This window comes from Anser cygnoides, chromosome 9, assembly GCF_040182565.1.
Source record: "Anser cygnoides isolate HZ-2024a breed goose chromosome 9, Taihu_goose_T2T_genome, whole genome shotgun sequence".
Taxonomy (NCBI): Eukaryota; Metazoa; Chordata; class Aves; order Anseriformes; family Anatidae; genus Anser; species Anser cygnoides.
The window spans coordinates 21,974,327-21,989,801 of NC_089881.1; the positions used below are offsets into that span (position 1 = coordinate 21,974,327).

At 46.3% G+C, this 15,475-nt stretch overlaps 1 protein-coding gene across 5 annotated transcripts in view; it reads left to right on the forward strand.

Moving 5' to 3' along the window:
• The window catches only part of TNIK (TRAF2 and NCK interacting kinase), a 156,934-nt gene that overhangs the window by 123,015 nt on the left and 18,444 nt on the right, over positions 1-15,475 (forward strand). For 4 of the 5 annotated variants that reach the window (XM_067001986.1, XM_067001987.1, XM_013174723.3 and 1 more), the window contains 6 exons: positions 80-244; positions 2,096-2,335; positions 4,571-4,677; positions 7,627-7,790; positions 9,106-9,203; positions 14,229-14,413. In XM_067001986.1, coding sequence (XP_066858087.1) covers positions 80-244; positions 2,096-2,335; positions 4,571-4,677; positions 7,627-7,790; positions 9,106-9,203; positions 14,229-14,413 — 959 coding nt within the window. The remainder of the gene's footprint in view (positions 1-79; positions 245-2,095; positions 2,336-4,570; positions 4,678-7,626; positions 7,791-9,105; positions 9,204-14,228; positions 14,414-15,475) is intronic. The other variant, XM_067001988.1, reaches the window with a different exon arrangement.

The window sequence follows — 15,475 nt, forward strand, 5'->3', positions numbered from 1 at the left end:
AGCAGGAAAGCATCCTCTCCCTGGAAGCGAGGGCGGGTGGCTCTGCAGGGTGACCCACTCTCCTCCTCTCGTGCCACAGGTGGAGGAACGCTCCCGACTCAACCGTCAGAGCTCCCCGGCGATGCCACACAAGGTGGCCAACAGGATTTCTGACCCCAACCTGCCTCCTCGATCAGAGTCCTTTAGTATTAGCAGCGTGCAGCCAGCCCGGACCCCACCCCTGCTCAGACCCGTGGACCCACAGGTAATGGTGCTTCCCCCAGCAGGCGTCCGCACAGCACCCAGGATGCTGGGGTTGCTGGACAGGTAAAAGGAAAAGCATTGGATTAAAATAGTGTCTTGCTCCGTGGTTTCTCAGCCTTAAGCATATCTGTAAGAGCAGCATCTACATTCATGAGTGGGTTCCTCCTATCACCTCCATGTGTTAGAAACATCATGCTGGTTTATACCTTCCTTTGAAGCATCAGGTACTAGTTACTGCCAGAAACAAGCTGGAGGACCGAGAGGAACTGCTGGTCTGGTCCAGTGCAGCAGTCGCTCTCTTCCTCTTAGGATCTGTTTTATTAAAGGACTAAAACCCCAGTGTCTGGGACAAAAGACCTGGGACACTTTGATGCTGGGGATCATCAGAAAGAGGTTTTGCTTTCTTTGTCACTTTAATTCAAGGTTTTGTTTTGGTTTTCCATTGAGTTAACATCAGTCACAAACACATCTGGAAAAGGCATAGATCACCATGACCGTCACAGAGGAGGGGAATCGTTATTTAAAAGTGACCCCCAGTCACAAGGTCTGTAAGTAGGCTTCCACAGAATGTTTTTGGAGCATCAGTGCTGGCTCTGGGTCAGCCACTGGAAGTGCTCCTGCAGATCTGCAGACTCAAGCAGGCATTTCAGGAAGTACAGAGCCTTTGCTCCACATCCAGGTGGGCTTTCTGTAGGAAAATGTGTCCATTAAGTGCCATCCACATGTGGTATGTGCCCCTGTAGGTGAGCAGGACAACACCAACTTTAAACAAAATACCTACTGGAGAGCCCTTACAGCTCTTTTTTCCCAATGTATGTGCACTGTGTGTGCATCATAGCCATTGGGAAGTGGATAAAACCCCACTTCACAGACATCGCAGTAATGTCTCTGATGGACCAAACATTTCCTGATTCCTTTTTAAGTCTGAATTTTTTTTTCAACAGCCTTTTTGGTGACCTATATTGTCAACAGCTATAAAGGCTTTTGTTTGACAATAAAATACTAATGAAAAAGCTGCTTGAAACTCAGGCATGTAAATATATACGTGTATGCACGCCCACGTATAAATAGAAATATACGTAGAAATGTAATGTCTTCTCTGAAGTAAAAATTACAACTGCTGTATCAAGGAGAGAGTCACTGTAGGGTTCTCAGAAGAAGCTCTGATTTCATGAACTCCAATTTTGTGGATTTTTCAGATTGTCCAAAGGAAATGTCAGCATTCCTTTCACTCATAAGCCTTAGATCTGTAGAACTGATCTAAGGGTTCCTAGACCTGTAGAAACTCATGCTTCAAGATATTTTTTTAAGCCATCTATGCCTCAGAATTGCTGAAGATTTTTTTTAATTATTATTTATTATTGTTTCTTTTTTTTAATTATTATTTTTAACAAGGAAATTCCATGCCAAACATCATCAGCACAACCGTAGAGTTACAGGTATAGGAGCTTGACATTGAGCGCATGGCGGGCACAGCCTCGGGTGCACGGGGTGCGTGCGTGAGCTGGCCAGGGGGCACCCTGCCCTCACTCCTTCGGTGTTGCTGTGAGTAAATGCCATATCACAGTGCCTGTGTAGAGATGGTCAGAACTTGAAACGTGGCTCTGACTGCGGCATTGCTTGATTTTAAAGTTCTGAGCTGTGTGAGCATGATTTTTAATCGATCTTGCATTGAAGTGATACAAGTCAGAAGTTCCTGAAACCAAGGCAGTGCTGATCTCAAAACAAGGGGGCTTTTAATGCATCCAAAGTGCTAATCAGTTTTTTTTTCTAAAAATCAAATTTTTAAAATTTTTTTTGATTCACTTTTTTCCATTTTGTACTGATAGTTCTGTTTTGACTTGGTGCTTAGATTCCACATCTGGTCACTGTGAAATCCCAAGGAAGCTCCTTGTCTGGGTCTCAGTCACTGCATGAACAGCCTGCAAAGGGGATGGCTGGGTTTCAGGAGGCTCTGACGGTGACCTCTCACCGCACTGAGATGCCAAGGCAGAACTCGGACCCCACATCAGAAAACCCTCCTCTGCCCCCTCGCATTGAAAAGTTTGACCGAAGTTCTTGGTTACGGCAGGAGGAAGACATTCCACCAAAGGTAACACTATCGCTCCTCGCTTTCAGCACGTCAAAGAGGCAACCCCAGAGCTGGTCCCCGTAGGACGGGGCCGACACCGGTCCTCTTTGCTTCTCTCCTCCTGCTCTGCGCTCAGCACCTCTGGCCAAGCGTGTCCCCATGGCTCCATGGCGAGTACCAACCCTGGGAGCAGCTTCTGGGTGCATGCGCAGCGCTGCAAAACAGTGTTGCCCTCCAGCAAAGAAGGTTCTCGAGGCCGGACAGAGGCCAAAACAAATCAATTTCTCCTTTCCTTAGGAAAAAAAAAAAAACAACCTTCTGTTTAAATAGAATTATAGGAACATAAAATTTGTCATAATAAGACGTGTTCTTTTAGTTCAGTTTCGTGCCTCCAGTTGCAATCAATATTTGATGGAAGACTTGTAAGGGCTCCAGCAGCTCTATACCTTCATTGACATTATGGCAGCATCTGGCAGTACCTCTTTAATTAAGACTCTCCTGGACCAGTATTTCAATTGCATTGTTTATACACCTCCAGTTTGGATGAATTATAACTTCGCCATTAAAATGCCCCTCATAGTTAATCAGCTCTCAGCCTGGGAGGATTTTTCGAGAGACAAAAATTATTACAAATTGATTAGTTACAGTGAGGCAGATAATATTTGTCTGCGATTGAGAGGCAGTTTTTCTGTGCGTTAACAAGCAAGCAGCTTGCATTTTTTAAGAGAAAAATACCAGCTACCAGGTAAGCCTCTCTGTGCAGGGGACCCATTGTGGTGTGTCGCTTGATGGTAGTGATATTCCCATTCTGTCTGCCACCAAGGGTTAAGGTGCATCAGTGCTGAGCTCAGAGAAGCAAGCTGACAGCTCCAGGAGTTGTTTGCATGCTTTGCTCCTCAGTAGTGCAGAAGGGTGGCTGAGGTCTTTAACCTAATTTTGAAAAGTCTCTTGCAGTTTAAGACTGGCTAGATCGAAAACAGCAGTGTGTGGTGCTGCTTTTGCACTGAGTCTTCCAAGAACGGCATCTCTTCTAATTAAAAGTAATGTGCTAGTGAGTGGGACCGCAGCACCTGGTCCTTGCGAGGAGGGTGTTTCTGACACCACACGGAATTTCCCCCTGAGCTGAGGAAGGTACGGGCTGTGGGAAGGTCCCCACCTCGAAGGGTGTTTCACGCTTAGGGCTGGCGTGTTGGCAGTCGTGCACACGAGGAGTCTGACTTCACGTTTTACTGACTGAAACAACGTCGATGCGTTTCTAACCGGGAACAAAAGGATTGCCGTGTGAGATGGGGCCAGCTTTCTCTGTGGTCTGGGGTCTTGTTTCTGCCAGTGTTTGGGACTGGATGCTTCAGAGGAAGGTAACGGAAACTGCGGGGGTCCTGACTGCCGAGTAACCTGCCCAGAGGGGAGACGGCTTTTTAGTGAGATCAACTGCAGCTGGCTGTGCTGCACAATACAAAGCTCCTCTCTCCCTAAACCTTTTAACCTTGTCTAACGTTACTGTGTGTCTGTCCTCCAAAAAAATGCCTAATCCTTTTTGCCGAGCCCTTGGCCTCGTTGATGGCTGGTGTTGCACGGTGAGTATCGCCGTGCCTCCCACGCCAGCCTCCGGTGCTGGCTGATTTTCCACGTGGTGCTGCAGCGATGTCTGAGCTTCCAGGCGTGGGGATTGGTGGCCTGGCCCCATGTGCCTGGGTTTACATGCTGTAGCAAATGTAGGCTGTGGTTTGGGTTTCTGGAAGGTTCATTTGCTGTGAGCTGTCCTGCCTGGAGCATCTGGCAACCAGCAGGCTTGGCTCAGCTCAAAACAGGTTACATGGTTTGAATGAGAGCCTCAGGTGGCTCCGTTTGGACCTTTCTGCTACCAATCCTCTTGTTTGTCCAGCAGCCAACACTTTCTCTCTGATGGTGTGTGTCATGTCTGAACTAGAGACTCTAAAACCTCCACCATGGCTTCTGAGATGCACTTCGTTCTGAGTTTTACCTTAAAAGTGCCATTTCTGGGTTTTGTTAGGTGTGCACACGTATGTTCAACATTTAGAGAAGTCAGTTGACGGGGGGCAGCAGGGCTGCGGTGCTCATTGCTCCCTTCTGGCTCAGCCTGTGCCTTGTCAAAGCCGAGAGCTTGGTATTTTATAATTGCCATAAACATTGCATCTCTCAGCGGGAAATCGGTTATAAATCAGAGCTTATGGAACTGCCAAAGGCCGGTCTCTCAGATGTGTGGGTGATGGTGAACGTCTCCGTTCCTTCCAGGTGCCTCAACGAACCACTTCCATATCCCCGGCGCTGGCGAGGAAGAACTCCCCGGGCAACGGCAGCGCCCTGGGACCCAGGCTGGGCTCGCAGCCCATCCGGGCAAGGTAGGAACACCACGTGTGGCGGGCAACAGTGATCCTGGCATAAAACTGCCCGTGTTCCTCCTGGCATCACCTGGCCGGGAGCCTGAGCAGGTCCCACTGGGCTGGTAGGGTGCCTGCAGCATGGCTGGGTTTCAGCTTTCCCTTTGCCAGCTAGTGTAAAACAAGAGTTCTGCAATGCTTTTGTTGTAGCCGTGGAGAGCTGGGTTTGCATTCATTAGTATTTTGTGTCAGCACCAGAGTCTGTGAGTGCTTGGAGTCCCAGAGATATCGCTCCCTTTGAGCTGGCCTTAAGACGTTCCTAGGCGTTGTAGGGTTTGTAGCTGGATGCTGTGTCTGTTGCTGTGGGGTCAAACAGGAATTTGGCCATTCTCTTCAGTGAAAGCAGGTCCGGGCTCTCCAGAAATCACCTTTTGCTTGTAAAGAGACTTGTGCAGTTGTAAGCTAGTGGGGAGATCTCAGTGGTATGTACCACAAACTTCCTCCTACTCAGCTTTTCCAGATAGGAAAATTTTCCAAGGAGTGTGCAGGGGGACAGGCACTGGTACAGCTTGGTGAGAGCCAGTTCTTCCCTAGGTGTAGATCAAGGACTAAATTCCTTTTGGCCTCCTGGGACCAAGGCCTTTCCCATTTCCCATGCTAGTGATGTTAAAATGTGACTGGGAATGAGAGAGAAGTAATGACACTGTAGTTTCTTCCCCTCTTCCTCTTACCATCACCAGGTTTAGCTCAGGTATGTTTTTGTGTGTGAGTGCATTCCCTGGGGTCACACTCACAGTTTGAGGCAGGATGCTGCACTGCAGCAGCAGCCTGACCTCTTCCCTGTGCGTTAGGGAAGCCCGTGGCAGAGCTGTCCCTGACATGTTGAAAATGAGCAGGGAAGTTAAGAGGCTCTGCTCAGAATGGGATTGAAAAAACATGGCTTAGTCATGCAAGAGCTTGTCTGTGATTTGCAAAGTGGTGTAGGCAAATCTCTAAACATCAAACAGGAGAATCTCAGGATAAACGTGTTGCATGTAGCCTTGCGTGATGGAGCTCTTTGATTTCTTCTTCCTGTCTTGTCCTGTTAGGGTGAGGTCAGGAAGCAGACACGGGGATGGCTGTTGCCATATGCTGTTCACTGTAACCAGTTCTCAGCATATGTCTTTCTTTCCAGCTCAAAACCCACATTGTGCCTCAGCAAACTTGGGTACAGCAGGCATCAACTTAAAGTAGCTGGCAGGGCTAACAGAAGGAGAAAGCATCTTTTTTGTTGTTCTTTTCTTAAAATAAAGAAAAAAACATTCATGTCACGGATTTTTGTTCATCATCTATTGCTCAAGGCTGAAGCATTTTGAATTCTTGAAAATGTTGTTCTTTTAATTAGCTGCAGCCTGAAGGACAATTTAAAATGTGGCGTGATACTGGCCTGCATAGTCCTAGTATGTAATGGTATTGAAAGTAAAAGGGATAGCGCGAGACTGCGGGATTCAAGCTGAAGGTCACCTAATGTTTCCCTCAATCTCCCAGTCCTAGTCAGTACAGGTAAATACATTAGTTGCCAAAGTTTTAAAATACATTTTTTCATGAGTTAATTTAGCGAAGGACACGTCAGCTGTACAGCATGAGCTGGAAGCCTTCAGTTTGATGAAAATTGAAAATGATTAGGATGCTGCCCTCTCCATTAAACTAAGTAGTCGGTGAAATGATTTCACATTTCATTTCTCTCACACTAATGTACCATTTCTCCAATTTTCTTTTTAAAATACCTCTTCTATTTGCGCTTAATTCCTCCCATGCACAAATGTAAATGTATTAAAAATATTCTTTATATGTTACCCAATTGGAACAACTGGGGGGATATTTCCAGGCACGGATCGCTACTGCCTTGCTCTAATCATTTTAGTACCTGCCTGTGTCAATGGAAGATAACACTAGGTAGTGATTTTATATAATATTAATGCCAGACAACGTCCAAACAATTTTGCCAACAACCCAGTAATGGCAACGGGGCATTGCACAAATTTGCCCCATTCTGGTCATTCTCTGAACAGGTCTGAGTGATGCACTGTGCACACAGCACACACCTTGACCTTAACGTTCGGTGCCTCTGATTGCAAAGGCATTATGCATTGTGGCAGCAATACAGTGTGATCTTTATGTACACGTGGTCCTAATTAGGCTTGCTGGAGAACATTTTCTATACATCTTTAACAGGACTTTGAATTATAAGATCACTTAACAGGAATACTATAGAAAAACAAGTTGCATAACTCTGCGTGAGCATGTCTTCTGATGTCATCTCAGTGCCAAGTAAGAATTAGCTTCCTAAGGGCATCTGATACCCTGAGAGATATTAGTCACTCTTTGTGTATCAAGGACGCTTTTTATTCTAGACTTCTGTGTGTTCACAGGGGGGAAAGAAATCAAGGAGCAAAATGCCTGAAGTGGATAACTTATGCAAGTTTGAAGTGAAGCCATGAAAATTGGCAAGTGTGAATAAGTGGCAAAAGTAATCTGCAGCCTTGTTGCAAATTTGAGATACGTTCTTCACAATAAATATTTCTCTGGCTAGCAGCAATTTGCAGCTTCCTGATGTTATAATGAATATTGGTGGTTAATTCAGATAACTCCAGCATTGTACGTCTGCAGGCCGAAAGGGAGTTCCGAGCAAAGAATCTTTTCATTTTTGCCAAATCTGGCAAAAGAAGAGAATAAAATTGCTCTAGCCATTTTTTCTTCATGGCTGTTGTCCAGCCCCATGAAGATGTTGGATGCCTAATTCTGCATAGTCTCTCAGCTCCCCTGGATTTCAGTAAGGCTTGCAGGATCAGTGGCTTCTGAGGAGAAGACTTCAGCCCTGTCTTCCCCATCAGAAGAGGTGTCTTCTTACCGTGCAACTGTCCGTCAGTTGGGAAAGCCCTGAAGCCCCTGTGGCCTCAGCTGATGGTGGTTCTCTTTGTGCTCCTGCAGCAACCCGGACCTGAGGAGGACGGAGCCCATCATCGAGAGCCCGCTGCAGAGGACCAGCAGCGGCAGCTCCTCCAGCTCCAGCACCCCCAGCTCCCAGCCCAGCTCCCAGGGCGGCTCCCAGCCAGGCTCCCAGGCTGGCTCCAGCGAGCGCAACAGAGTCAGAGGTGAGGTGGCTTTTGCTGTAAGATGTCCCTTTATAAAGCAAAGGATTCATCACTTCTGATGTACTTGTGTGACCGACTTGCCCCCTGGAAAACAGAGATGCCAGCACTGCCTTCTGCCTGGAGCCTGCTGAAGGCTCTGCTGCATGCCCCTGGCAGCACAGTCGGCTCCTGTGCTCTGCTGAAATACTGCAGTGCCAAGTAATGTGTACAAAAGGAGACAGGGGTTATGCTGCAGGATGAAAAACAAGAATACCAGCTTTCTGTCTTCACTGACCCAAGCTGACATCTATGCCAGTTTCTTGGGATTGTGCTTCCACCCTGGGTGGGTGTATCTTTCTGGTTTTGTTGTGTTTTTTTTTTTTTTTTAATCTTCATTTTTGTGCAAAGCACAAGATGGGAGCAGAGGAATGAATTAGCCTGTAAGCAGCTTTCTCAAAAATGCTTTCAAAGGGGAACCAGGTTTACACTGAGTTTATGCTCCTAGCTGGGTTGTTTCCTATCATCACAGAGCCATTCTTCAAGATTTTCTGTTCCCTGGTTTAATCGCAGCTGGAGCTGCTAAAGCCCAGACAGCCCGTTTATCTGCATTTTGTCACAGCTCGGGAATATAAATTCACAGAACTGAAACACATTAAAACAAATGTGGCATCCATGCTTTGAATTTTTTATGACTTGACTGTAAGATGACATGTCTGTTGTTGAAATAATCACTTCTTTAGGTAGTCAGGAAAAGTAATTTATCACCAATTGTCTTTTTCTGTTTGCTTTTGCTTTTACTAATGAGGAATCCTGTGACAAATAATGTCCTAGCAATGTCAGGTGCTGCAGAGTTTATAATTTATAACACGCCCTGTTTTTTGCAGAGTGAATTTGTTTTCTTTGTAGAAAGAAGAAAGGCAGGAATGCTGGGAGCAGGCTGGGCTGGGCTGTAGCTTCCCTTGCTGTATGGAGGGAGACTTGTTGCAGTGACAGCCAGGCAGAGAGCAGCAGGAGGATTTTTCAAGACAACAGAAGCAAAACATAGCGAAACCTTATTAGTTAGACACAAAGTGCCAATTTGCAAGGCATCCAGGCTCTAGACATCCTTTTCTAGTTTTGCCAGGGTCTTCCTGCTTGTAACGGGCATTGCTTGTGCGGGCAGGAGGGTGATGGAGCTCCCTCTGCCCACCCATCGCGAGGGGCTGGGAGTGGTGCTGGTAGCAGGCACTTCCCCAAGCCAACCCGCGCTTGGCAGAGGTGGCTGTGGACGGTGCACACCCTTCGTATCCTTGACAGAGTTTTAATTTCCCCCTCTCTCTGTTTCCCTTTTGCCCAGGGAACGTCAAACCCGAAGGGTCACCCGTGCTCTCCCACGAGCCCCCTAAGATCAAGCAAGAAGACAACAGAGATGTGACGCGACCAAGCCGACCTGCTGTGAGTCTTAAATTATTTCCTGCGGGAATGTTGCCAGCCGGGTTGGCCAGGTGTCCATCCGGTGCAGTAGCACAGCCGTGGGGACCCCAAAAAAGAGGCTAGTACCACTGCTCCTCCAGCTGAGAGACTCAGAAGTGGCGGTATGACAAGAGCCTGTGGGAGGTTTGAATGCTTAAGAGAGTGCATGAGTTTGATCAGGAGCCCAGGTCTAGGGGAAAGCACTTAAGCCTGTGATTTCAAATACAGCAGATGCTTAAGCGCTTTGCTAGACTGGGCCCGGTGTTTGCCCGTGGCACATTGTTGTGTTCCGTACTGCATGGTGCCCCTGCAGCGGCCCGCAGGGATGCTCCTGGTCGGGAAGGCTGGGTGACCAGCCCTGAGAGCCTTCACAGCCTGCACACCAGCTGGGTGGTGGTGTCTGTACACTCATGTGTTACTACTGTTAGCAAAGGCCCAACAAAATCTCATCCGAAGTGTTTCTTTCTGATTTAACGTTGTTGATACTTGTACTTTAAAACTGCAGAGTCGACCTAATAACGAAATGAATTTCCACTGCTTCTCTTTTTTAATCTGTATTAATATTTTGTTGATGTTGTTTTCTCTTTACACTCCACAGCGTTGAGCTAACAATTCTAATTTTATTTCTAACCTGCTTGCCCTTCCTCTGGCTTTTTCCTGTCCTGATCTGTTTCCTCTGATGCTGATTAATCTTCCCTTACCCACAGAGCTATAAGAAAGCTATAGATGAGGTTAGTGATATCTTTTCTCAGCGGGTCATGCCAATGTGAGGTTGACTAGCTAGCGCTTAATATCAAACTGGGTTTTCTTTGCGCTGCCATTGAAAAAGGTGATAATGCAATCCCGGGTCAGATTGGAGATTGTGTTTCGGCACAGTGAGCCTGCCTGCGGGGAGGGAAGTGGCACTGGCAGTACCTTCGGCTTGCCCACGGGCTGCGTGAAACCCACTGACAGACCACGTGTGGGGGCCCTGGCAAGATGTGCATTAACATTCACACGCAGAGCAACTCCTGCTACTGTTGTTCCACGTTTTTAAAGAGAAAGACCAAGAGCAGAGTTTTCTTGGGTCAGCGGAGGTGATCCAGACAGACTGAACTGCACATCAGATTCTGCTCCCAGCTGCAGCCCACAGGAGCCCATTGATTTCAGTGGGCAGATCGAGCTAGATTTGAAACGCAATTTAGGGCACTTGGCAAGTAGAGGAAAACAGAGCAGTGAATACAGTGATTAATTCATTGTTACAAGGCAGACCATCAGCTCTATCGAGACAGCCAGCAGAGCTGCCTTGGTTTATACTAGCTGGGAATCTCTCCCTGCAGCGTAGGTGGTATCCAGCCACTGTAGGTGAATGTGTTTACTAAAAACAGGATAGGCAAGGACATTCATAATTACCCAGGCTGCACACAGCAACACACTTCGCTACCCCAAATTGCTGCCTTGCTTGCTGGGACCAGCTCCTGCCGGGTTCGCTCAGCTCGCTCCTCCTCTCTCCTCCACCACGTTCAGCGAGACTGAACGCAGAGCAAGCTGGTACCGCCTGCACAGGGTGCTCGCCAGCCCCTGGGCAGTGTTTGGGGCATTTTCTTCATTTTTACCATGTCGAGGTTCTCTTCTTTGTGTTTAAAAATACTGGTAGGAGGTGGAGGGGTGCCCTTGAGAGCACTGGTAGCAGCGGCCTGCTCTTTCCTTTAAAAAGAGTAAATAGAAGATAGGAAAGGGGAAAGGCAGCGTGCTGGTTAGTTAAGTTGTTCTTTTGGATACAACATGACCGATGCTTCGTGTTTAATGAGGTGCTTTGTTAAGAAAAAAGCACGTAAATCAGTGTCTGAAGAGAGGCAACATGCATGCTAAATTCAAGCTAAATGAGCTATGTGATTTTGGAAACCAATCTAACTTGATTCCAGCAAATATTAAATCTAAAGACATCTTGGCAATTAAACATAATTAAAGAGCACTGATACTTTTAACTTACGTATTATGCCACCTTCAATAACAACATTCCAAACACGTGTGGAGCTACATAGTGCTTTCTGGTTGTCAGATGGTTTTTGGTCCAAGAGCAACACAGTCGAGCCGTTTAATCCTACAAAGTGCTCATTATCCGGGAACATGATAGCATCAAAGCATTAACCGTCCTGCGGCAAAGCCTTAACTAGGAGCCGTGAGTTATCCGATGATATCGTCTGGGAGTACTGTTGCTATTATAACTTCCAAATTAGTTATTAAAAACTAATTAAGCTGATTTTTAAAATATTTGGCTATCTCCTAGCGATGACCAAGTTGGGCTGATAGGATATGGTCGTTCATCACCCTGGTGGCAGGATTTCAGCACGCCCATGTTTTTCAGCCCCGCAGAAGTGGCAGGCTTGGTGTGAGGCACTGCAGTCGTCACAGTGCTGCCGAATTGGAGCCTTTCTCTCCGAGCAATCTCACTCAGTTTAGTGGCAAGCTCTGCATTGGGCAGAGACATCTGGAGGACATCCCTGAATCCACGCTCTGCCATGCCCAGGCCTTGTGAGCAGCCCGAGGTGGTTTGCAGACATTTTTGGGGTGCACCACCGTCCCTTGCATGGGCAGGGAGAGCTGCCTCTATGCACATCGTGCCTTCAAACACGTTAGCAACGGAAGGTGCAAAAAAGAGGTAGTTTTCATAGTCCATCCCTCTGACTAGGAAGGATTTTGTGCTAGTCCTGTAACGCCACAGGTTCAAATGCAATTTTAAGAGGCTCTTACGCAGTCTTCCCTTAAAGTCCTTTTTAAACTGGTGAAGGCTTTAATCCAAATCAAAGGGAAGTGCTCAATATATGAGAGCATATTTTGTACTCTAAGCAGAGAGCATTGTTAAGCTGTTGAAATTTTCACTGATTCTTACTTAAGAAAAGAGACAATCATATCCTAGAAACTGCTACAGCATTAATTAATTAGTTGTCCTACCTGCAGGTTTGACTGTATTTCAATCCCAACATGTTGGCATAATAATAAACTCTGTACGCACCACATTCTCTCTTTAATCATGATAAAGAGCCTTTCCTTAGAGTTACAGAGAGCGTTTGGATTTGGAGAGGGATATGTAATATCTTTCACGGGCATCTGCTCTGAAGCATAGGTTATTCCTAATTTTTTAACTAGCCTCTTTTCACATGCTAATATTTGCAGTCACAATTGCAAAGCTTTCTGACGTTCATGGGAGTCTCTACATCAGTGGACTTTGAAGCACACCTTAATTTTATAATTTTATAATTAATATTCTTAAAACGACCAAAACCTGCTCTGGGTTCCCGGGGCCTCGTGGCCATGAGTGCCCAGAGCAGGTCAGGGCAGAGCTGGGAGCAGAAGGTGCGGCGCTCCGGCACAGTGCCGGCACAGCGCCGGCAGCGGGGACCCCCCTGCGGTGCCGTGTCGTTGATGTGACGGATCGGTTCTGAGCGCTCCTCATTTCCGCAGACCCAACTCGGTGCGGCTTGAGGGCAGATGTAAATGTCAATAAAGCATTTTGTTTGATTTGTGTGGAACTGGGGATAAATGATTACTCCACTTGAAGCAACAAGTGCTTCTTTTTAGAGTCTAATCCGAATGACACAACGAGCTTGTTATGTCCTTGAGATTAGCCAATAACCACAGTACAAATTGCTTGCAAAATATTACCGATTCGTGGCTAAAAATATGCTAGGTTTCCATCTCAGCAGTAGCATTTTTCATCATTTTCTTCACGTGTCGACGGGATAGATTTTAAGAACTGACTTTGCAACCGTAATTAATGTTGCCGTAATCGCCCTGCTGGAACGGTAAACTGGAAATGCGTGGCGTGCAGTAAAGAGAGAGTGTGGCCATAAGACGATTGTGGAATTTAGCATTTTTCAATGAGTTTCTTTCTCCCTAATCCTTTATCTCTGACCGAATGCACTGATGGCTACCTCGGTCACTAATATAGGGAGAAATGGTAAGACTGACAATTGCGATGCTTTGTTCGTCATGTGCATGTTTTGTGCAACAGAGTACTCTAACCCATTCTAATTAGAGCTCTCATGCTTTTTTGCCCTACTGCTTCCCCCTGCATTGCTATAAAAGCATGTAAGATAACAAAAAGTCTATTTTCTACACGGTGCCTGCAATGTTCCTTGTTTTTAAATAGCAGTGTCTATTTTCTATGACTGTCGGGTCTAAGGCCTCATCAAAGTCATGGTAAACTGAAAAATTATTGCTAGGTTTTGGGACTGCTCCCATCTTTTTCTTGTTTCAAGGCTTTTTCCCCCTAGCTTGTAGGCTGTCACATTTCACATAAAGTGCTTAATGGTTCCCGCTGAGGGATTTTTTTTTTTCTTTTAACGATTTCATTTTTATTTTATTTTTTCGATTGCGTGGCTGACTCAGAGCAATGACTCAGAAGTCTCGCTGAGCAGGGCGCTGCAGTGAGCCAGGCACCTCTCCTGGGTGCTCCTCACCGCCTCTCGGCAGCCACCTGACAGCGGAGACTCCTCACTGAAGCAGCTCTTGACTTGGGGATTGCACCACTCCATGGGAGATGCTGTCATTGCTTCCTTCCCAAATGCATTTATTACAGAATAAATACAATTCTGGGCTCTCTTTGAGAAGTTTGAAAGAGGAGAAAACCCTGCAGGAGAAATTCTCCAAGCCAATCTTTGAAATGATGTTGTTTTCCAGTTTACTATGATGGTGACTGAACTTCACCTTTTCCAACAAATATAATTTTGTCGTGTATATACATATAAGTGTGTGTATATATATGCACATACGCATTCCAAACAGAAAAAGAACAGGTTGGCTATTGATTTTTCAGTGAGCATAAATCAGTTTTGTTTTGTTTAATAAATGCTACATGCTACAAACATTGTCTTACATTTGTCTCATGTTTGTAATGACTCTGTAAAGCTATTTCTCGTTGCTCGTGCTGTTAGCATTGGCTTTTGAAGAGATGTGTGTGACGTTCTCCTCACTTTAGATATAATAGCCATCGATTTCTTGTTTTGTTGCCCCCATCCCCTTTAGGATCTGACGGCCTTAGCCAAAGAATTGAGGGAGCTGCGCATTGAAGAAACCAACCGCCCTCTGAAGAAGGTGACAGACTACTCTTCCTCCAGCGAGGAGTCGGAAAGCAGTGAAGAAGAGGAGGAGGACGGGGAAAACGAGACACATGATGGGACCGTGCCTGTCAGTGACATCCCGAGGCTTATGTAAGAAACTCTTTCTTTCAGGGAAAACCGTGAAACTGTATCGTTTGTTTATCTGGAGGAGCAGTAGCTGTGGTGTGGGGCATGTCCAAAGCATGTCGTTGTTCAGTGGCTGGCACTGGCAATGGTGTCGTGGTTGAACAGGATAATTTGCTCAGATGTGTCTTTTTCATGATCAGAATTAGAAATGTTTAATGAGGAAAGCTGAACTACGTAACCGTGCATTCAGTGAACTTGTATTCCAAGTTAATGGACCCGTTCCTGCTCGTAAGTGAGGCGGGTTTGTAGCCAGAGCGGACATACCTGACTTCATTCACACCATGGGTCCTGCCCACAGACCCGTGGGCTGGTTTGTTGAAGCTCTGTCTGCTCTTTAGCTTGGTCTTGTCCCAAATCAAGCCATAATGAAGTGCAGCGTTTGGTAACCTGACCCATGCCAACTGTTAGAGCCAGGTTTAGCACATAATAACCTGGAATTTTTGTCATTGCTTTCTGTCTTTGTCTCAGTCACTGTGCAGGCTAAAATGTTGAAACTAAGAAGTCAGCAGACTATAATAGTGCATTTGTCTCCCCGTTAGAGGTCATCAGACATTGGGCTTTTGAATATCTCAGCAGATGAGGAAGGAGGGAAGCGTAGCATCAACATACACAAAACAACTATCTTCATGCAGAGTGAGCTCACTGAGGCACCTCTCCCAGTGTTTTGCTGAACCAGCTCACTGGAGGCATTTCTCGTGGCTCTGTGTGGTAGCAGGGTTTGACTCCCTGCACTTCTGAATTCACAGAGGGGTTGCAGGAAGGCTTTAGGGGATTTTTAGCATGTTAATGACTTAATTTTCATTCTTTGTGCTAAATGAGGTGGATTATTGGTCAGTGGGGATGTACCTGACTTCATCCATGACTTGGTAGGGCTAGGAGCAGCAGGGAGACATCCAGGTCCATGTCATGCAGAGTGCCAAGCTCCAGGGTTGGAGCTTCCTCCCAGTAGAAGAAGAAAAACCAGAGCTCTTGAGTTTTGTCAGGGAAAGTCAACAGGGAGAGAGATGGTCATGAACATGCAGCAGT